Here is a 23,771-nt window from a genome sequence, read left to right on the forward strand (position 1 = left end):
TTTCAAAATTTGATAGAATTCACTTGTGAATCCATTTAGCTCAAGATCTTTTTTTTTCTTCCCCTTTTGGGAATTTATTTATGGCTTATTCAATGTGTTTTTCTAAGATTGGGTAGTTAAGTTCTCTATTTTAAAATTCCATTAATCTGGGTATTACATTTTTATAAACATTCATCCTGGCAGCTGGGTGGCTCAGTGGATAGAGCATGGGTCCTAGAGTCAAAAAAATTGGAGTTCAAATCGGAGTCCTTGTATCTTTTCATGCTTCTCTTGATTCCTATGTTTATATTTCAAAGTTTCTAGTTTAGTTCTGGTCCTTTCCTCAGGAATCTTGGAAATCTGCTATTTCAATATACTCAGTTTTACTGAATAAGTTATTCTTTATTGTAAACTTAGAGCTATTGACTTTTACATCAGTAAGTTTTGGGAGATCAGGATACAATGGTAAGAATGAAAAAGTCCCTTTCCTCATAAAGCTTACTTTCTCCTGAGAGGCTGCAATAATGAAAATTATTATTATTATTATTATTATTATCATGCATAAAGGAACACACTTGATATATTTGATTAAATAACCCTATGACATGGATGCTATTTTTATCTCTATTTTACAGATGAGGAAAATTAAGCTGACCCAGTGATTTATCCAGGGTCATATGACTTGTTAATATATGAAACAAATTCTAATTCAGGCCCTCCTGATTCTAAGTTTAGCAGTCTGAGTATTTTACCACCTAGAGGAATATATGGTAAATTAAGGGAAAAAAGTAATTGAAAAATCAAATTGTTTATATTTCAAATATAATTTATAACCAGAATATTTTTGAATATTTGTGAAAGCAAAATTTCCTTTATTTTGTTCTACAATTTCTGTGCTTCCCTTTTATCTCCCAGATCTATCCCACTCCTCAGACTATCATTTATTATAAACATTGATATATTTCAAACCCTAAAGCACTTAATGAACAAATAATTGGGGAAACACTGTAGTAGAATCTTGTGGTTATTTTCCCCTCAAAGACTTGAGTTCTTGGAAGTTTGGAACGTATATGTAATGCCCAGGAAACAGGTACATGCCGGTAAATATTTAACAATTGACTCTCCAGGAAAAAAGAAAAATCAAAACATAACAATATGTGCTTGGCACACTTTTAAGTTTAACCCACATCTTTAACATTTTCTTTATCATTTTTTCAAGTCTAGATAATCAAAAACCCCAATAAATCCAGCCCTGGTTTGTTGCAATTGCTTTTTTCTGAAATTCAAATGCCCACAATGAAAATGTAATAATCAGCTCTTTCAACTGAGTACAAATTGACTCTAGCATAATCTTGCCAGGAAAATAAACTGCCCAATGCTTGTCATAAGCTCATCTTTCAATATATTTCCTTTTGTCTTATCTCTGTCTAGGATTAGCAGGGTCGAGGAGTCAGCTCTGAAAGCCCTTCGAGAGAAGCTATTTGCTCATTCCTCTTCACTCCTTGCTGCATTTAAGAGCTATGATCTTGATGGAAGTAGTGAGTGAACCTGAAAGTAGTAAAACTGTGAAATCAGTCAATCTATCTACCTGTTTACCTACCTACCTATCATCTCTCTATCTACTATATTCTATCTCTATCTACCTATCTATATCTATCTACCATATCTCTTCCTATCTATGTAGTTATCATATCATATCTCTATCATTTCTCTCTCTCTCCTTCTTTCTCTGTCTCTCTGTCTCTTTTCTCCCTCTCTTTTTTTGTCTCTCTCTCTCTCCCCCTCTTCTTTCTTTCTTTCTCTCTTTCCTTTTCTTTCTTTGTTTTTTCTTTCTTTCTTTCTCTCTGTCTCTGTCTGTCTGTCTGTCTCTCTCTCTCCCTCTCTTCTCTTTTTATCTCTCCCCCCTCTCTCTCAGTCTCTCTCTGTCTCTCTCTCTCTCTGAGTCTCTCTGTCCCTCTGTCTGTCTCTCCTCCCTTTCCCTACCCCCCTCATCTATTTATATCTATCCGTCTTGGGGTATCATAGTTAGCAAAATGTAAACGTGAAGTTCTCTTAAGACTGAGAAGGGCTGGACCCAGGGTCAGTGGGCATTAAGGGATAAGGAAGTTGCCTTCTGGATCCCAGTTTGCTATCCTCCTTTTTCTCCATTTAAAATCCCCACTTATACCACAATGGAAATTGGGCCAAATAAAAGGTATAGACTCAATAGGAACGTGGTGCTGAGTCAAGTGGCCTGAACTCGGAATCAGAGGGTCTCAATTGAGACCTTAGGCAAGTCACTTTCTGAGCTTCAGTTTCCTCATCTGTAAATTGAGAGGACTGGACTTGATGACCTCCAAAGACCTTGCCAACCTTAGATCTGTGAGCCTATGATCCTCAATCCATCATTTAAAGTCCCTGTAGTCTGACTTCAGCTTATCTTTCCAGGCTTATTACGATGTAGTGCTATTATGTTACTATGTTATATAATCAACTTACCTGTTGACATTTTGTATTTTTCTCTCCCCACCTCGCTCACAGGTCCTATGCTCCTTATCCGTATCCAAGGGTCCTCAAACTTTTTAAATAGGGGGCCAGTTCATTGTCCCTCAGACTGCTGGAGGGCCGGACTATAGTAAAAACAAAAACTTGGTTTTGTGGGCCTTTAAATAAAGAAACTTCATAGTCCTGGGTGAGGGAGATAAACGTCCTCAGCTGCTGCATCTGGCCTGCGGGCCGTAGTTTGAGGACCCCTGAGTAGACCATGAGAAAATTATTTAATTTTTGAGCCCCAGCTTCCTTATTTCTAACAAAGGGATAATTGAGACTCTGTACTTACTTAAGTGGCAGTAAGACATCCCCCTCCAATTAGGCACGATCCTGGCTTAGCTGCCAGCCATGTAAGAGACGACAATGTGAGAGAGATGGAATGAAAGGCTTTAAAGTCCCTTTTAAACCCTAATTCTATAATTCTAAATGATCAGGGGATAAGAGATGAGATGAGATTCAAAGCCAGGACCTGGAACTCTTCACTGTACCAAAAATTTTCAAAGATAAATCCATATATATCTAGAGAGTCTCAGAGACCCTTTCAAGAGGATCCAGGAGATCAAAACTATTTTCATAGTAACTTTAAGCTATTTTAATTTCTAATATGGTTAAACATATATATTTAACTCTTAGGGGGTCTTCAATAATATTTAGAGTGTAAACACCATAACTCTCCCAATATACTTGTTTGTGATACAAGAAGATAGGGACTACATGCGTTCACCAAAAAGACTTTTTTTTACATGACATCACTATGCTCAAGCCTCAGTCTGTCTGTCCATACAGATTTCATCACTCTGAACGACTGGTCAGTGGCCATGGAGTCTGTGCTACACCTGGGCTTGCCCTGGCGGGTGCTCAGGCCACAGCTGGTGACTCACACCATTAATAACATGTTAGAATACAAGTCCTGGCTGAATGATTTAGCAAAGGAGCAAGTGAGCCACGAGGTAAGATTTCCTAACTCCCTCCTCCCCACCACACCCCCTTTTAAGTGCTGTCTTCCCCCATTAGAAGGTCAGCTTCTTGAGGGCAGGGGCTATCTTGCTTGTTTATCTCTGTATCTCCAGTGTTTAACACAGTGTCTGGCACATAGTAAGCACTTAATGGATGCTGTATTTATATTTATAATCTAGCATCTTTGTCTATCTATCCATCATCTTTCTCTAGCTAGCTTCTTTATCATATCATATGTATCGTCTATCTATTCTGGAATATTGTAGTTAGCAAAATCCCAAACTATTTCTTCCCAAAACTTCCCCTCTTCCCTTTTCTTATTACTGTTGAGGGCACCATCATCTTCCCAAGCAAACTCATAGTCTGGTTCTCTCTCTCTCACTCCTCCCAAATACCAATCAATCAATACACACTTATTAAGCACCTACTAAGTGCCAGACACTGTGCTAAGCTCTTAAAGATACAAAAAGAGGTAAAAAAAGTCCCTATCCTCCAGGAGCTTACAATCTAATTGGGGGGACAATGTGCAAACTAAAATATGCAAGTAAGATATATATATATATATATATATATATGTATGTGTATGCATATATATATATATATATATATATGATAAATAGGAAATAATTAACAGAGGGAAAGCACTGGAATTGAAGGATTGAGGATTTCTTTCTGTCGTTTCTTCCTTCACAACACCTCCCTTGTATATCTCCTCTCTATTCATACACAGCTGCCACTCTGCCACTTATTCAGCTGATAAATCATCTCTTATAACAAAGAATAAAAAGGAAAGGAGTGACGGGGTACTTTAGCAAAAATAAATAATTAAGAAACTAAGTGTAACAGTATATGCTGTGATCTACATACAGTACCCACCAGTCTCTGCAAAGGAGACAGGTGAGATGTACCCATATATTTAGAACAAGATGATACATGTATTTTGCATTAAATTATTTGTGGAAACAAGACAGGAGGAGTCTGTGAGGAGTCTGCAAGATTTTATTTTTCCCTCAAAAAAAAGAAAATTATCATGGGCACTGATTTACAGGCTCTCTTTCATTTCTTTTTTAAAATAGATTTTTATTTTTGGCTTTGACATCCACTAGATTTTTCCTATGTCCTTTCCCCTTCCTTTCCCAAGTGTCATCCCTTACAACAAAGAATTTTTTTTCCATTTCCAAATCTTACAATCACTATGGTTACATTATAATTTTTTTAAAATTCAAGATACTCCTAAAGATTAGACCCCAAAGAACAGTGATTTGTGTCTTGCAGAACATTCAGTCCAGCTTGCTAGAAGTGCTCTACAGAAACCGTTCCAACCTGGAGACCATATTTCGGATCATAGACAGTGATCATTCAGGTAAAAATATAATTTATTCAAGGTACGTATGGAAAACGATCTGCATTTTCTAGGTTCTCAATCATTGGTATCAAAGTCAAATAGAAATGGATATGTATGGGCAGGGGACTGGGGAAAGGGGCTCTTCCTCTAGAATCTGCTATCTGTACTAACAGAGGATGCTTAGATGGTTGAGGTCTTCAAAAACAGATTAAGAAAAAAAAACAGATTAAGGTAGCGTCTATTAGGGATAGCTTATTATGATCCTAACTGAAACTTCTTAAAGTTCTTATAATCCTAGTGTGACATACCCAGACTGATACAGAAGAAGTATATTCATTTGTAGGGAATAGTCAGCTAGAAAGAATCTCAATTTCTCCCCTTTTAATGTTGAAAATTAGAAGCATACAAATTAATGAAACTATGAAGTAATCTTCTCAAATTTTTATATTGGCAAAAAGGAGAAAACTAATAGTTGAAGGGACTTTAAAAAAACAGAAAATTAATTATCAATTAATTATCAAAAATTATCAATTCAAATATTAATTTGATCAATTTAATTCAGATACCAAGTTGATACAAATTTACTCACAAATATGCACAGCATCATTGGAAAGAATCTGTGTGTGTGTATGTGTGTGTGTGTGTGTGTGTGTGTGTGTGTGTGTTCACACATGAAGGGGTGTGTTGGAGCCAGTTTAGACTGACTGGTGAGAGCTGATTGTTACAATTTCACTGTGAGCATTTACACCTTAGCAATCAGCCAACATTACAAACTGAAGCTTGATTTATTGTTGTATTCAGTTTTTCATATTTAAGAAAGTGGTGGAGAAAATGTAAATAATACAGATCGCACTTCAAAGTGTGTCATGTATATAATTTTAGAGAATCAGTTAAATACAACATGTATACACATATGTACCCATGTCAAAGGTACACACAGAGAGAACATATCTAAGGGCACACAGGTGGAGGGATGCACTTGTAGGAAGCATAAGTGATAAGAACACACATCTGACATTGTCATTCCCTGATGTTTCCTTGTGATGTCATTAGGCCACTGCTGTAGATCTGCTTCCCCATGGTCTCACAGACCCCATCATTTCTTGGAGAAATACTATTGAGAACAGGTGTAGTCACTGCCAGATGTTCCTCTGCTGCACATTGACCAGCTCTGACTCTACCGAAATACTTCAAACAGGAGACAGGGTTGTTGTCTTTTTTAGGGCCCATCAGTTGGGTTTTTACTGATGTTGGGTTCTTTGTTGGGTTTTATTTTTAGCAAAACTGCATGAACACTGCTATCCCTTCTTCCTCACTGGATTCTCCTGTCTCATTTATTCCTAGTCTTGGACAGTAAGATGTGTCTTTCTTCCATAGGGCTCATTTCATTTGATGAATTCAGACAGATTTGGAAGCTCTTCAGTTCTCACATGAACGTCGACATTACTGATGAAAGCATCTGTGACATGGCTCGGAGCATTGACTTCAACAAAGATGGAAACATAGACATCAATGAGTTCCTTGAGGCTTTCCGCCTGGTTGAACAGTCATACTTGGAGGACAAAGACTCAGAACTGAAGGGTTCAGAGACTAATGAGAGCAGTTGTAGTGGCCAGGGAGTCCACTGACCATGGAATCCACCAGTTAAAGTGCCTTATAGGATTAGCCAGCCTACTGGGACATTTTTACTGATAGACTACGTACCTCCAACTTCACACTATCTACATTCTCAACATCACTTTAAGAAAAAGTTCCAGGGTTTGTTGGAAAATTTGAAGAGCAAATAGATGAGGGAAAAGTGTGGAACTGAAAGAAAGTTTATATATGTTCCTTATTACATTGGCAGATGCTTCTCCTACTTGGAGGTTAATTTTTAAAAAGGGGAGTGTCATTCTCAATCCATACCAAAATAAAAAAAATTCATTTTGATGTGTTTCTCCAGATGGAAGACTATTACCTGGTCTCATTCCTTTCTTCTTATATGAGGATGGGGAATATCTGGTCTATGGGCTATCTAAATCCTATGAAATGATTTGATCTGACCCTGTCAACGCAACTGCAGGTGAAGATAAGCTGAAGACTAGGTACAATTTCCCACTGTTTTAGTTTTTAAATTGATACTTTTGTATGGTCTGTGAATGATGTTCTAAATATCCAAATGGACCCTGGCAGAAAAAAGTTCCCCACCCCTGTTCTTATCAAATGAAATAATATTTGTAAAGTGTTTAGTCCAGTGCCTGGCACATTGTAAATGCTTAATAAATGTTTAATCCCTTACCTCCTACCCTTACTTAGGAGAAAAGATTTTTTCTGCTTTTAAAAAAAGGAGGGGGTAGAGCCAAGATGGCAGAGAAAGGTCTGTTTTACTTTGGTCAGAGTGGATTAGGAAAATGACCAAACAATAGAAAACAAAATTGACCACCAGAAAGTTTCTATGGTGACAAGGAAGATCAAAACACACATACACAGAAGAAGAAAACAAGTCAAAGCTCTCACATCCAAAGCCTTCAAAAAATATTAATTGACCTCAAGCCATGGAAGAGCTCAAAAACAATTTTGAAAATCAAGTAAGAAAGATAGAGGAAAAACTGGACAGAGAAATGAGAATGATGCAAGAAAATCATTTTAAAAAGAGTCAACAGCTTGATAAAGAAGACACAAAAATACTGAAAAAAAACCAGACTAGGCCAAATGGTAAAAGAGTTACAAAAAGTCAATGGGAAAAATAATGTCTTAAAAAGCAGAATTGGCCAAATGGAAAAGGAGCCCACTAAAGAAAAAAAATCCTTAAAATTAGAATTGATCAAATGGAACCTAATGAGTGTATGAGAAATCATGAAACAAAACAAACCCAAAAGAATGAAACAACTGACCCAGAAAATAGATCCAGGAGACAGAATTTTAAAATTATTGAACTACCTGAAAGCCATGATCGAAAAAAGAGCCTAGGTATTATATTTCAAGAAATTATCAAGGAAAACTGCCCTAATATTCTGGAACCAGAGGACAAAATAAAAATGGAAAGAATCCATCAATCCCCTAAGAGAAATCCCAAAATGACAACTCCCAGGAATATTATAACCAAATTCCAGAATTCCTAGATCAAGGAGAAAACATTGCAAGCAGCCAGAAAAAAATAAATCAAGTATAATGAACCCATAAATCAGGATAACACAATATTAGGAACTTCTACATTAAAGGACAGGAGGGCTTGGAATAGTCTATTCAGGAGGGCAAAGGAACTAGGATTGCAACCAAGAATCATCTACACAGCAAAGTTGAGTATAATACTTTAATGGGGAAAATGGAAATTCAGTGAAATAGAGGACTTTTCAGGCATTCTTGATGAAAAGACCAGAGGTGAATAGAAAATGTGACTTTCAAGTACAAGACTCAAGAAAACCATTAAAAGGTAAACAGGAAAGGGAAATCATAAAAAAACTTAGTAAAATTAAACTCTTCATATTCTTAGATGGGAAGATGATACTTGTAACTTATGAGAACTTTCTCATTATTAGTGCAGTAAGGAATATATTTAGACAGAAGGCAAAGATCTTAAGTTGAGTAGGGAATAATATCTAAAAAATAAAATTAAGGATTGAGAGAGAAGTATACTGGGAGAAAGGGAAAGGGAGAGGTAGAACAGGGTAAATTATCTCACATAAAAGAGGCAAGGAAAAGTTTTTACAATGGAGGGGAAGAGGAGGGAGCTGAGGAGTAAATGAATCTTACTGAGATCAGAATTGTCTTAAAAAAGGAATAACATACATGCTCAATTAAATATAGAAATTTATCTTACCTTACAAGAAAGTAGAAGGGGAGAGAAATAAGAGAAGGGAGAAATGATAAATGGGAGGGTAAACAGGAGGAGAGGGTTGTTAGAAACAAAACATTTTTGAGGCGGGACAGAGTGAAGGAAGAAAGAGAATGGAATAAACTTAGGGGAAGAATAGAATAAATGGAAATATAATTAATGATAGCAACTGTGAAAAAAATTTTGAAGCTAATTTTTCTAATAACGGCCTTGTCTCTCTCAAACTGAATCAATTTATAAAAATAAAAGCCATTCCCCAAATGATAAATGATCAAAAGATGAGAACAGTTTTCAGATGAAGTAATCAAAGTGCTCTCTATAGCTTTCTCTCTCTCTCTTTTTCTCTGTATATATAAGCTCTAATTCATTATTGACTGAAGAAATGCAAATTAAACCAATTCTGAAGTTTTAGGACAGATTTAGGACAGAAAAGAAAAATGACAAATGTTGGAGGTGATGTGGGAAAAATAAGACATTAATGCTCTGTTAGTGGAGTTGTGAGCTGATTTAACCATTCTGTAGTGCAATTTGGAACTATGCCCAAAGGGTTCTAAAACTGTGCTTCCCCTTTGATCCAGCAATATCATTACTAGGTCTGTATCCCCCAAAAGAGATAAAAAAGAAAAAGAAAAAAAACTTATATGTACAAAAATATTTATAACAACTCTCTTCTAGTGGCAAAGAATTGGAAGTCGAGAGGATGCCTATCAATTAACAAATGGCTGAAAAAATTATACTGTGTGATTATAAATGGAATTCTATTGTAGTATAAAAAATATTGAGAAGCTCTCAGAAAAAGCTGGAAAGACCTCCATGAGCTGATACAAAATGAAATGTACTGTGTGCAAAGTAACACTATTGTAAGATAATTAACTGTGAATGACTTAGCTGTTCTCAGCAATACAATAATCCAAGAAACTGAAGGACTTATACTGAAAAATGCTATCGATTCCCCAGACAGAGAACTGATGGTGTCTGAATATAGATTGAAATACTTCTTAACTTTTATTTTTTCTTGAATTATTATTGTTGTTGTTGTTATTGGTCTATGTTTTCTTTCACAACTTGACTAACATGGAAGTGTTTTGCATGACAACATATGTATCACTTATATTGAATTACTTGCCTTCTCAAAGGTGGGGGAGGGAGGGAGGAAGGGAGAGAATTTGGTACTCAAAGTTTTAAAAATTGATGTTTTAAATTATTTTTATGTGATACCGGGGAAAATAAAATATTAAATAAATTCAATAAATAAATAGAGATATATGTAAACAAACAAAAAAGGAAATTACAAAATAAAACTTTTCTTGCAAATCATTAATCAGTCATTCCTTGTCCTGGAATTATTTCCAGCATACACTGATACTGCATACATTATCAGAGTATTTTTAATAGATAAAAATAATTATTATTTATATACATATATATTATTTATTTAAATAATTAATCAGCCATGCATCTTTCTCTTATACTATTTGTCACAGCTGAAATATACTTTCCTTCCCAACTTCATCCCCACTCCCCACCTCAACCTGATATAATCTTATTCATTTCTTAGGGCCCTGTTCCAATTCCCTCTCCTCCATGAAGTTTTTTCCTGTCTCTCCATCACTTCTGATCCTCTCCCATTTAGATTTTGCATAGCACTGATTCTACATCCCTTAGGATTATCATTTGCTGTAAACTCTGAGTGGATGCACTGAGGTCAGACAACTGAACACTTATTGGACAATACTCTATTTGCATATGCTTGGAAAATTGCCCTTCCCACTATTCTGTGCTGGTTCGATCTTTTGGTGTATACAGAGAATCGTGGGAGGGATTAGGAGGTGAAGTAAGACAAGCCAGAGTCACTTTGGCTGTGGACAAAGGAGAAGGAAAGTCGTGGAGATCCGGCGTCCATCCCCTTCACTTCTCCCCCTAAGAACCAAGAACCAAGACCAATGACTTTTGCCTGACTCCAGCTGATTGTAAGGTATCCAGGGAGCTAACTCGGTCTTCACATTTGATGCTCAACGTGTGGACCAAGGACCCTAATTTCACTGAAGAAGTCCCTAGTGACCAGGAAATAGGGTGAGTATTTTAATAGACAAACAGGGAACTTACTTTGTTAAGGGCTAAACTAGTAATCTTTTCTAGCTGAAATGGGGCAGATATTGGGAAAAGATTCTCCCCCAGCCCCAGTCCCCCACATACCCCCACCCCCACCCTGAGGCGGGGCTCTATAGAAAGCATACTCTCAAGCTGATCAAGGGACAGGGCTTATTTGTAACTTGGGAGCAGATTGCAGATTCTTGGGTACATTGGAACTCAGGTCCCCTTGGTTCTTAAAGGAAGAAGATATAGGGGCAGATAATTGGAAACTAGTAGGAGATCAATTATGTGAATACTACAATGATAAAGGTCCTGATTCAATTTCCAAGGAAACATTGTATACATACAAGATAATACAATTGGCCTTAAAGAATCCTGCAAGTTATAGAAAAAAAAATTCTAAGGATGGCCAGATGAGGAAGTGTGAGGAAAATGAGGAAGACAAAGGACGATTAATGGCAATGTCACCAGAGGACATGGGGAATTAAGTGAGGATGAACGGCATGGTGAAGGGCATGGTGATTCAACCCCACCTAAACCAGAACTGGTTCTTGACATGCCCCCATCAACTCCACTTTCTGGGATGGAAGGAGGAGGAGGAGTGGGAGGGGCAGTGACACCACCAGCACCTTCCCCCTCCCCCAAATCACCCCCTCCTATGACTAGATTGCAAAAGGCAGTACTTAAAGCCACAGAAGAAGGGAAGAAAACAGCTGATTTGAGAATATAAATGTATCCTGTGACTTTACCTATTCCTATTCAATGGAAAACTGATATACCAGTGCGGATAGAACAGTGGCCCTTAGGTAGCAATAAAATTCAGGCCTTATTAGATATATTACAGGAGCAACTTGACCAAGGACACTTACAACTAAGTCCTTGGAATTCCCCAGTACTTGTTGTAAAAAAAGAAATCTGGAAAATGGAGGATTAAGAAAGCTAAATGAACAGATGGAAACTATGGGAACTCTTCAGCCTGGACTTCCATCTCCTACACAACTGCCTAGAGAATGGCCTCTCTGGGTTATAGACATTAAAGATTGTTTCTATTCTATCCCTTTAGATAAGGAGGATATGAAAAGATTTGCCTTTTCAGTGCCCAGCGTTAACTTAGCTGAGCTCTATAAAAGATATGAATGGACAGTTTTGTCACAGGGAATGAAAAACAGCCCTACTATGTGTCAAATGCATGTTGCTGCTGCTCTTACTCCAGTAAGAAAAGCATTTCCAAAAGTAATGTTATTACCTTACATGGATGATCTATTGGGATGTGCACCTGAGGAACAAATGTTAGAAGCATGTCTAATAAAGACCATAGAAACACTAAGAAACTACAAATTGTACATAGCTCCAGAAAAAATTCAAAGACATGCTCCTTTTCAACATTTAGGATATGAAGTATATCCTAAGGTTCTCACAGTACAAAAACTATCCTTAAGAACAAAGAAGCTAAACACCTTAAATGACTTTCAGAAATTGATAGGAGATATCCAATGGATGCATCCAGTGTTAGGCTTGACTACTTATCAATTGCAACCATTATATGACATTTTAAGGGGAGACAATGCTTTAAACTCACCATGTCAGCTAACAAAAGAAGCTCAAGAGGCTTTGAGAGAAGTTGAACTGGCTTTATCCAATGTGGTTGAAAGAGTCACTCAAAAACCCTTGGAAATATCTGTTTTTGCTACACAAGAGGCACCCACAGCAGTCCTTCATCAAGGAGACAATGTGATAGAGTGGATGAACCTCCCAGCACAACCAGAACAAACCCTTACCCCTTACCCAGTGCTTGTGGCTAGAATTTTACTAAAGGCCACTAACCGAGCAGTACAATTATCTGGGATAAGACCTGATAAGATATACACCTTTTATACTAATGCACAAATTAATGCGTGTTGTGAGACCATCCCAGAGTGGCAAATTTTATTGGCCATGGCTCCAAATTTTACACATGGGTCTCCATTAAAGATAACCAAACTATTACATAATTGGCAATGGATTCTTGAAGAAAAAATTTCTAAAGTTCCTCTTAAAGGACCAACTAACTTTACAGATGCATCCAAACATAATATTTGTGCTGTGTACTCTCATGATTTAACTATAAAGAGAGTAGTCAGAACTCCTTTTCAGTCTACTCAGAAGAATGAATTGTATGCGATCATTCTAGCTCTTACTTATTATCCAGGAGACATAAATATAATATCTGATTCAGCCTATTCAGTAGATGTGGTACAAAGAATTGCCACAGCTCAAATAAAATTTGCAGCCTCTAATCTATATCAGCTCTTTAAGGAACTTCAAGAGCAAGTGAGAAAGCATCCAGGTAAGATTTATATCTTGCATGGCCACTCTCATAGTGGACTTCCAGGTCCTATTTTTGATGGTAATTCAAAGGCAGATAGCCATATAACTATGTTGGTCAATACTCCTTCATTTCAAGAAGCCCAGGAATCTCATTTTAAATATCATCAGGCTGCTCGAGCTTTCTGTTTATAATTTGGAATAACAAGAGAGGAGCTAGGAGCATAGTAAAATCCTGTACAGCTTGCCTTCCTTTCCATGCTCCTACGTTCCCTCCAGGGAAGAACCCTTGTGGTTTGAGACCCAGTGAAATTTGGCAAATGGATGTGACCCATTATAAATTTTTTGGTTGTCTGTCTTTTATCCACGTTGTGGTAGACACCTTTTCAGGATTCACTTTTGCAATACCAGCAGCAAAAGAGACAGCCCGAGTGGTCACTGAATTCCTTATCCAAGCATTTGCAATTATAGGTGTGCCACAAGCCATAAAAACAGATAATGGACCCGCATATACTTCCAAACATTTTGCACACTTTTGTGCACAGTATAAGATTGTATACACCACTGGCATACCCTTTAATCCTCAAGGACAGGCAATAGTAGAGAGGAGAAACAGAGACATAAAGGCGTTCCTCCAAAAACAAAAGAAAAGGGCAGCCACAGGTAACCCTAGAGAACTTCTAAATCTAGCCCTTTATACTATTAATTTCTTGATTTTTGACAAAGATGCACTGGCTCTGGCAGACAGGTTTTATAACCCACCGGAAGGACAGTGTCCAGTGAGAGCAGCTCCACTATCTTTAGATAATTGCCAGGTGATGTGGAGAGACCCAAAAAGTGGGGAATGGAAGGGACCAGATAGGTTAACTGCTTGGGGAAGAGGGTCTGCTTGTATCTCTACAAGTGGAGAAGGAATCAGATGGGTGCCAATGAGCCGTATTCGCCTTGTCCATCGCAGTGGAGCAGACCCTTGAAGCGAAGAAGACCCAAGAAACATTAAGTGGTTCCATTGCTGATTGTGCTCACCATTGAAAAAATGTGGCAGTTACAGCGTTTGACTCATGAACATCGAAAATTGTTGGACTTCAAAACCTTCAAGAATCATTGGATTCTCTGAGACATAATAAGATTGTTGCAGGACTTCAAAATCTGCAGGAATCATTGGATTCTCTGAGACATAAAAAGACTGTTGCAGGACTTCAAAAACTTGCAGGAATCATTGGTTCCCTGACATGTGAAGCAATGGACAATAAATTGGTTTTGGACTATCTCTTGGCTGCTGAAGAAGGCATATATGTGACTGTTGTTTACATACCCTCCTTCTAGGACTTCTGGCGATCTTTTACAACACCATGTTGATTTATATTGTTTGCTATTCCACTACTTGCGTGTACAATTCATGTTTGTTATGCCACATTGAGCCTACACCAACTGTGGGGAGAGTTATCACTAATAGCCTGTGTGTTATTGCTATGTGATTGTGTAATACCTCCCATGCTAATCGGTTTGTGCATACCTGTTTCTAAGACCCTTCAGCCCAGAAACCCGCTAGCAATCCCCACTTCCCTTTGGTGCTTTTCACCTCCCTTCCTGAGAAGTTGGGAGCGGGGCGTGGTCACCTCCTTTTTGGTGTTTTCACCTCCCTGAGAAGCCAGGGAGGGCGTGATCACCTGTGTTCTAAAACAGAGGAAAGCGGAAGATGTAAAGAGCTGAAACTCTGAGTGGATACACTGAGGTCAGACAACCAAGCACTTAAGGCTAATTACCTGTTGGACAATATTCTATTAGCATATGCTTGGAAAATGACCCTTCCCACTATTCTGTGCTGGTTCAATCTTTTGGTGTATACAGAGAATTGTGGGAAGGATTAGGGAGTGGAGTAAGACAAGCCAGAGTCACTTTGGCTGTGGACAAGGAGAAGGGAGATTCTGCGTCCATCCAATTCATTTCTACCCCTAAAGACCAAGAATAAAGACCAAGGACTTTTGCTTATCCTGACTCCGGCTGATTCTAAGGCATCCAGGGTGCTAACTCGGTCTTCACAATTTGCTACCACTATGATGTTTTGTTATTTCATTTCACTTTATTGAGTCCTACTCAGTGATTAATGGTTGTGAACAAAAATAGGCATCACCTCCTGGCCAATTTTCAAAGGTGGCAAGACCCAGAAGCAGCGAGGTGACAGGCACAGTGAACAGAGTTGTGAGTCTGCAGTTAGGAAGTCCTGAGTTCAAATTTGACCTTAAACATTGACTAGCTATATGATGGTGAACATAATGGCATTAATCTCCCAGGGTTGTATTAAGTTATTTTTAGCATCCACCTGCCAGTGTTGCTGTGAGGATAAAATGAGGTAATATCTATGAAGTGTCTTGCAAACCTTAAAGAGCTGAATAAGTGCCAGCTGCTATTATGAAAGGAACAATAGAATGTCCTCCTATATTGTGGAGATCTAAATGTAGATCTCCACCAAGTAAAAATGTGGCTGAGGATTCAAGGAGGGAGAAAAAAAAAAAAGCAAAATTGTGGTTGTATAAGATTATAAATTGCCTGATCTAAAGATGAAAATGGATAATAAGTTCTGGAATCAGATTCAACACTTAGCAAAGGGGATGATTCAATTCCAGAAACATTATTATTGGGAAATTAATTCTCTGGACATCTTGATTAGATGGGAGTAGGGAATGGGGTTGCATATGAATTGGATAGAAGCGAGGCAGGACTGTGCAAAGTCAGTCTCACTTCTCCTCCAGAATTACTGAACTTCATCAGCAAGACAAAAGTCAAGCAAGCAAGGCTGAAACAATGCCCGTTTGTTGACTAGGGAAGAACAGCTGCTCAGCTTTCATGGACCTTGTTGTTGAGGATGTGGAGCAAAAGATGAGGGGGCTTGTTCTGTACCTGATTCTGGTCTATTAGGAGTCCAAGGAGAAATAAAGGAAAAAGTGATCATGACAAAAGTGATCGGTGGACATAATTGGTGTACTCTTGCCTAAAACCTCCCAAGGGGCCTGTGAAGTCAAAATTGAGAGACGGATTTGAAGGAAATCTTAGTTCAGTTCCCATCTCTAATACATATGAGGAGGAAGAGGAAGAGGAGGAGGAGTTAAAGTTATGGTGTTACTCCAGGATACAAACTGATGTTTTTCTCAAGCTGCTGGCTATGGTGGAACATTATACAGTTGTTAAGTAATGTAAGACAGGGATTTCTAACTTTTTTGTGTGTCTTGGAACATTTTGAGAATCTGGGGAATTTTTTTCCTTTTTTTTCTTAATTTTTAAATTAAAGCTTTTTATTTTATGTATATATATGTATATATGTATCTATATCTATAGATACATATATATGGATAATTTTCACCATTCACCTTTACAAAACCTTGAGTTCCTTCCTTCCTCCCTTCTTCCCACTCCCTCCCTTAGATGGCAAGTGAATATTAAACATGTGCATTTCTTCTATACATATTTCCACAATTATCTTACTGCACAAGAAAAATCAGATCAAAAAGGAAAAAATGAGAAAGAAAACAAAATGCAAGCAAACAACAAAAAGAGTGAAAATACTATTTTATGCTCCACATTCAGTTCCTGGGGAAATTTCTGAACCCCTTCTTGCAATTATTTTTTGGAGAGTCAGGAGGATCTGAATTAAAATCCAGCCTCAGACATTCACTAGCTATGTGATATTAGATATCACTTAATCCCAATATTTCTCCCTCCCCCAAAAGATAAATTGTTGAGCAGACAAATCAATGAATAAATAAATCGGTAGGCTAATGAATCATTCTGGTAATCAATATTTTTGAATTTAGTTAAGTTAGCTATCAGATCATAGACCTACATCTGGAGGGTACTTTATAAGACATCTCTTTTCACATTTTTCGTAAGAGGAAATGGAAATTCAGAGATATTGAGCTGTATAAGTTTATACAGGCAGCATAGAGAACAGGATTTGAAGCCAGATCCTAGGACTCCAAAGCTATCCTGACCTTACCACAAAACTTTCTAACAAACTTAACAGGGGATATTCTATTTTAGTATATTTTTGTTGCCCTCCAGATCACCAATTGGTTTCACATAGGACTTTATAAAAGGGGGAAATAAAATTTAATGTTATTAAAAGATGTCATTAGATGTTGCTTCAGTGAAAAATGTTTTTCACCAAAAGTACAGGAAATAGCTGACATCATTAAGACAGTGAAATGAACAAAAACAATATAATAATCAATCAACAGGTCTTTCTCTAAAAACTGATTTTAGGGTAGTAACAGAATTCTCGAGCAGTCAACTACACCTTCATTCATCAAATCTGAGCAATGAACAGAGAGAAGAATGTAGACTATAATAATAATGACCCGATAAGGTCAACAACAACTGACAATGATAGTAACCAGTAACATCAGAAAGATTGTCAATCTGGTCTTGGATCCCAGTAGAAGAAGCTTCTCAGAGACCAAAAATTAGGACTCAAACTTTCTACAATTCATGGAACATCCAAGTAGTCTCAAACATTTTCTTTATTCCACCTCCTATATTTCTTTTCTTTTAGGTTCCATTAGGAACAATTACCTTATGTATGTTATGCACAATCCTTATTTTTATTTACAATCTTTTTAAATTTATAGTTGTCAACTCATGAACTCTGCTTATCATGTAGATCCTCTCTTCCAAACGCAACTCAAAGGTACAAAAGCTTCACCTGTGGGTTTGTTGACCAGAATTATTCCTGTGACTCCCTTCCAGGTCTCACCCCAAAGACATCTGATGTAATTGTGAAAGAGGCCCTCATTCTCAGCCATCTGTATAAGATTTGAGGAATGTATTTCTGGCAAAAGATACTTATACTTTACCCTCTACAGTGTTGCCCGCTGGAACTCCTTACAACCTGACATCTGGTTTATAACCCATAAATTTTCTATGTCCCTCTAGCACCAGTCTCCACCAGCTAAACAACTGTTATTAAGATCACAGAACTTCCCATTAGCGCTATAAAATGGGTACAATTAAATCTCCTCCTCCAAGTTTCTTATTTGTTCTTGAGGAGAATCTTCTTGAATATAATGCAGGCTGATGTAGCTCCCAAAGGTAGATACATATCCTGGAAAAATTTGAACCTGAGCCATATATCACATCTCAGTTGTCACTCATCTAAAGACCATTCCTGAGATTTCTATATTATATTTCTTCTCAACAAGGAATGAAGAAATATCCTTAACCAAACTCAAAGTAGGATTTTAGTAGCTCCATGGAGGGAAATGCTGCTGCTACACACTTAATTTTTTTTAATTTATGGAATAAAGCAAGCATTTTCATAAAGTAATACAATAAAAATATAATTAGACACAGAACTGCAATCTACTATCCAAAACTTGCTAATTCTTTAAGTCTGTGCAGAAAACCAAAATGAGGAAATGCTCCATGATTGGTCCTGTTACAAACTTCTTGTAGGAAATTTCCTCCCCTGACCAGAATCAGAGCAATAGCTTTCTTAATCTGGAGGAGGTTCGTCACTGTGCTACACACCTCTTATCTCTATGATCAAATTTAAAATATACATTAAATACTATCATTATTTTTTAAAAAGCAATAAAAACATCAAAGTATTAAGTGTCTATGTTTTAATCACTGGTAATTTTTTTAATAGGAAGAAAAATGAATGCATGTTAACTGAAAAAAATTAAAAGCAAATACATTTATGCTCTCATATTCAGGGATTGGTAACCAAGCAACCAATTGGGAGCAGCGTCAGGAATCTAACTGCTTTATATTCTTATTTGGAAAGTCTGTGGTCATCCCGGGAGGAGGTCAAGAGCAGCCATGCTGCGAGCTGAGGTTCCCACCGCCAGCTGAGGCTGAAGAGAAATTTATACTGACATGTAAAAAGGGTCTTCAGAGAGCAACGCGGAGTCAGACTGGCTGTCACTTCACCAGCACCAACCTACCAAGTCACTTCTAGCACAGAGAATCTATGCAGTTACCTAACCTTACTTAAAATGTCTGAGAACACATTTTAAGCAGAATTGCAATCACAGACATTTAAAATTAAGGGATCATAATTAATGAACTGCTAATAGCTGCTCCAAAATCCAAACTGATGAGGGAAGAGGAGATGGATCCTGTGCTGGGCTTTGGAAAGAGAGTGTTCTCCACAAGCAGAGAGTTATGGAGAGGACAGCTTCCTGGTGTGGAGAGCATCTGGCACGAATGATAAGCAGGAACGACAAGATTGTATGAACCACTAACATTTCCATTTGGCTCGAATGAGGAGTGTGTGAAGCACAGTAGTGGAAATCTCTAAGTCTGACAGTGGCCAAATTGGGGAGAGCCTTAAGAGTCAGGATGGGGAATGGACATTTCAGCATAGAGGTGATCAGGAGCCACTGTCAGCTTTTTTACACGAGGGGGCTGACCTAAATATCAGGAAGATTGACTGGTAGCTTTGTGAAGGATGGTATGAAGAGGGAGGATGCTAGAAGCAAGAGTACAACGTAGTATGCCAGTGCATTGGAAGCAGTATGAGATAATTGGAAAAGTATTGGGATTGGAATCAAAGTTCCCTTGGAGAGGACCCATACTTAGGGAACTGGAAAAGGGCATGTCAGTAAAGGGAACATTAGAAGGTGAGAGAAGTAAATTCTCTCATATTAATAACTGTTAATTGAAATTAGGACTTTTTCTTATCTATTTCCTCATTCAGAAACCAGCTCCTTGTAGATTGTTCAGCCAGCACCTAAAGGACATTACTGGTAAATGAGATTGCCCAAATCCTGGGGTTACGTGCTTTCCAATCTTGGGTAAGAACCCACCCAACTAGAAGACCTTTGAAAGAGAATATAACCAAACTGGAATTCTTAACCCACCATCTTTCATTGTTTGTTGATTCTGTGGTTCATATTCCTCTAGGATAAATTGCTCAAGATGGGAGTAGTCTGGCTTGAGATGAGTGACATGATCAGTCAAAGCACTCAGCCTCTCATATTCTCTTGTTAATTGTTAACCAATCAGAATTGATTCTTACCTGTTAGGAACATCCCACCAATGGTATATGTGTCGAGAGAGCTCCATGAGCTATCTCTTTGGCTTACAAGAGAAAGCCAAATGACCATCACTAACCATAATTAATAAAATGATTAATTACCCGGAAATTGTATTTCTTGGACTTTTCATTCATCACAATAGGAACAGGCAAATTTCTGGAGATAATTCTTTAACCAACTAAATCTTCAGAATCATGCTTGAAGTTTCTCCTCTAGGTGCCCCCCTCTTAGCCCACCAAAGCATATATGAAAACTATACAGGAGCCTAAGGCACACACCACCAGACTTTGTTCAGTGGTTTGATAAGCAAGGAAGATCATTGGGAGACAGACATAATAAGGGTGTTTGCTAACGCCATAAAGGCTGCCCTAAATGGAATCAAAAGCGATGCCCTATTGATGGCAGTTACTCCTTTTGCAGGTGCTATTGGGCCAACCAGGACACTATAAATCCTCACTGAAATAATTTATTCAACAAATATTAAGCACCCATTAAATGTGCCCCAAATGGAAAAATCTGGGGCAGCTAGGTGGTGTAGTGGATAGAGCACCAGCCCTGAAGTAAGGAGGATCTGAGTTCAAACTTGACCTCAGAGACTGAACACTTCCTGGCTGTAAGTCACTTAACCCCAATTGCCTCAGCAAAAATGGCCCCCACCCCCCAAATAGAACAATCCTACTTGCACTAAGCTTATATTCTCGCTGTGTGTGTGTATAAAATATATATATTATATATATTCATTTATGTTGTAAATTATTATTTCTATATAATCATGTTTATTTATATATTTATTATGTATACATATTAAAAGAGAAACAGCCAAGCAGTTCAGAAGATGAGTGCTACCCTTGAATCAAAGATTTGAATTCAGAGGCTGTCTTGTCTATGTTCAGACCTTTAACCTTTGTCTATCTCAGTTTCCTCATCTATAAAGTAAGGATAATAGCAGCAATTATTTCCAGGATTGTAGTGAGGACAAAATGAGACAATTATGAAGTGTTTTGTGAATCTTTACACCATACAGCATGAAGATAAACATATTTATACATAATATTCAAATATAGAGTGCCATGGGAGAAGGGAGACTAGGAGATAAGGAAATGGAAAAATGCTTCATGTACATCACACCTGAGCTGCAAGTTTCTGAGGTGAAGGCCAGGACACAGGGAACAAACACTGTTCTGGACATGGAGAAGAATATAAAGGTAGCTCTCTTCTTGTGATGGAGAGTCATCTACACCTAGAGAGAAGACTGTGGGAACCGAGTGTGGATCACAACATAGCATTTTCACTGTTTGCTTGTATTTTGTTTTCTTTCTCATTTTCCCTTTTTGATCCGATTTTTCTTGTGCAACATAACTGTATAAATGTTTACATATATTGGATTTAACATATATTTTTAACATGTTTAACATATACTGGATTACTTGTCATCTAGAGGAGAGGGTGGGGGGAAGGAGAGGAAAATTTGGAACACTAGGTTTTGCAAGGGTGAATGTTGAAAAATTATCCATGCATATGTTTTGAAAATAAAAAGCTTTAATTTAAAAATTGTTTTAAAAAAATAAAGGCAGCTCTCTGCTATTTCTCTAGGAGGCATGTGTTGTGTGTGTGGAACAGACAACGATAGCTGTGCTGGCAAACTAGAAGCAAATTGTGTCATGAAAACCCAGAGTGGAAAAAGCATCCAGAAGAGGATGGTCAAATGCACCAAGAGAAAAGGTAACTTGAAGACTGAGATAAGACAGATCTGGCAACTAAGAAATCTTTAGAAACTTTGGAGAAAGCAATTTTGGTTGGGTGGTAAGGTCAAAAGTCAGAACACAAAAATATTTTGTTTTTGCCAATCCTTTTCTCCTCTTTGGAGAACAGCACTAGCAGTGAAATTGTCAGGTCAAAGGATATGTACAGGTTAGTGGCTTTTTAGGGCAAAGTTCTAAAGTCTTTTGCATTTTGACTGACACTCAATGTCAGTCAAACCACTTTCAAGTGATACTCCATGTTGACACTGAACTATTCACAATCACTGAGTATGGCCATCAACCAATTCTGAATCCATCTGATTCAATTATTGTTAGATCCATCTCTCTCAGGATATTCCTGTCATAAGCTTTATAAACATCTTAGGTAAATGCTGTCCTCTCCATCCATTGGTTTAGTAATCCTATCCAAAAAGAAAATGAAGTTAGCCTGGAATGACCCATTCCTGATGAAGCCATGAGGGCTCTTTGTGATCATGGCCTCCCAAACTGATAGTCACTACCTCTTAAGGGTCTTTGCTGTGTGATCTCTAAGTCAAGTCATAGGTGTTTTGGTCATAGTACATAATTAAAAGTGTACGTCTTAATATTCATAGTAATCACTGAATATTACAGTTGTAAAGAACCTTGAAAAAAAACTGGAGACAAAAAAATTGAAGATCACAAAGACAATTTGATCAGTCGTACAGGTACTCCAGAACTGGGTCTAGAATCCTGTTCTTAAGGACTTGGATCTGTACAAACACCAAATTAATAGACGTAATAGTAAATGTTTATCATGCAGTCTGGTTTCATGGATATTCAATGTCTAAAACCAAATCTCAACATATTTTCAGATTAATTATCTAAAGCAGCTGCCTCTACCCCTTACGCCCTTACCTTCCCTTATGCATGTAGGCAGCTAGAACATAGCTAGCTGTGGATCAATGACTATTTTCATATAGTACTTAATACTGGGCTAAGCATTAAACAAATATTTTCTCATTTGATATTAACAACTATCCTGGGGAAAAGATGCTATTATTATTCCTACTTTATACAGGAGTAAACAGGCAAACAGAAGTTAAGTTCTGAGTACAGATTTGAACTCATGTCTATTTTAGCTGTCCCTAAATTGGCCCCTTTCCTCCTTCTCCTAAGCATTCAAGGCCTGAACTGCTCCTTAAATACCAAAACAGATGCAGGGTTTCACTTCTCTGGGCTTGTTTCTTCCTTTACAAAACAGTGTGACTGGACTGCTTAGATAATCTCCAAGATCCTTTCCAACCTGAACTTCTTGCCAATTATGAACTAACATTTACGTGATTCATATATTTGAAGATTTTATTAAGTTAAAAAGTGCCATAAAATAGGTGCTCATGGTTTCAGGTTAAGCACATTATATATAAACATGGAATATAACATGTTATTTTTCAGATAAAATATGCTCATTTTTTTTGTCAATTCAAAATAACTAATTTTGCTTAAGTATTAAATATTAACCTAAAAATTTAAATGAAAAATAATTCACTTCAATGTTCCAACCTTTTTCCCCCCACATTTACTTTGCTTTTCACTTCATGTATGAAGAGGAGGAATGGGAAGTAAATCTTCATACATGAAGTGAAAAGCAAACAGGACCTGCTATTCCCCATAAGTGACAGGCATTCTTTGTACCATTACTTTTGTAAGGCTTTTTACCTCCCCACATGGTATGTTCTCCTTCCCCCCTCCTTTGCCTCTGCAATCTCTGGCTCCATTCTAGGTTTACCTCACATGCCACCTCTTACTAGAGACCTTTTCTGATTCCTCCAGTTGATGGCCTTTCTTTCCTGCATCAAAAATTTTAACTCTTTCTCTCTCACACATCCATCCATATATAACATACATATATGTGTATACACACACACACACACACACACACACTCACTCATAGTTATATAAAAATTTCTTCAGTGTACACGTTGTTCTCG

General features: G+C 37.5%; 1 protein-coding gene across 1 annotated transcript in view; it reads left to right on the top strand.

Annotated features, from left to right (window-relative positions):
• The window catches only part of PPEF2 (protein phosphatase with EF-hand domain 2), a 31,771-nt gene extending 25,064 nt beyond the window's left edge, over positions 1-6,707 (top strand). The window contains exons 13-16 of the mRNA XM_031942045.1: positions 1,411-1,517; positions 3,295-3,458; positions 4,741-4,828; positions 6,188-6,707. Coding sequence (XP_031797905.1) covers positions 1,411-1,517; positions 3,295-3,458; positions 4,741-4,828; positions 6,188-6,438 — 610 coding nt within the window. The 3' untranslated portion in view covers positions 6,439-6,707. The remainder of the gene's footprint in view (positions 1-1,410; positions 1,518-3,294; positions 3,459-4,740; positions 4,829-6,187) is intronic.
• The last annotated feature ends 17,064 nt before the right edge of the window (positions 6,708-23,771 follow it).

The sequence above is a fragment of the Sarcophilus harrisii genome, chromosome 6, assembly GCF_902635505.1.
Source record: "Sarcophilus harrisii chromosome 6, mSarHar1.11, whole genome shotgun sequence".
Classification (NCBI taxonomy): Eukaryota; Metazoa; Chordata; class Mammalia; order Dasyuromorphia; family Dasyuridae; genus Sarcophilus; species Sarcophilus harrisii.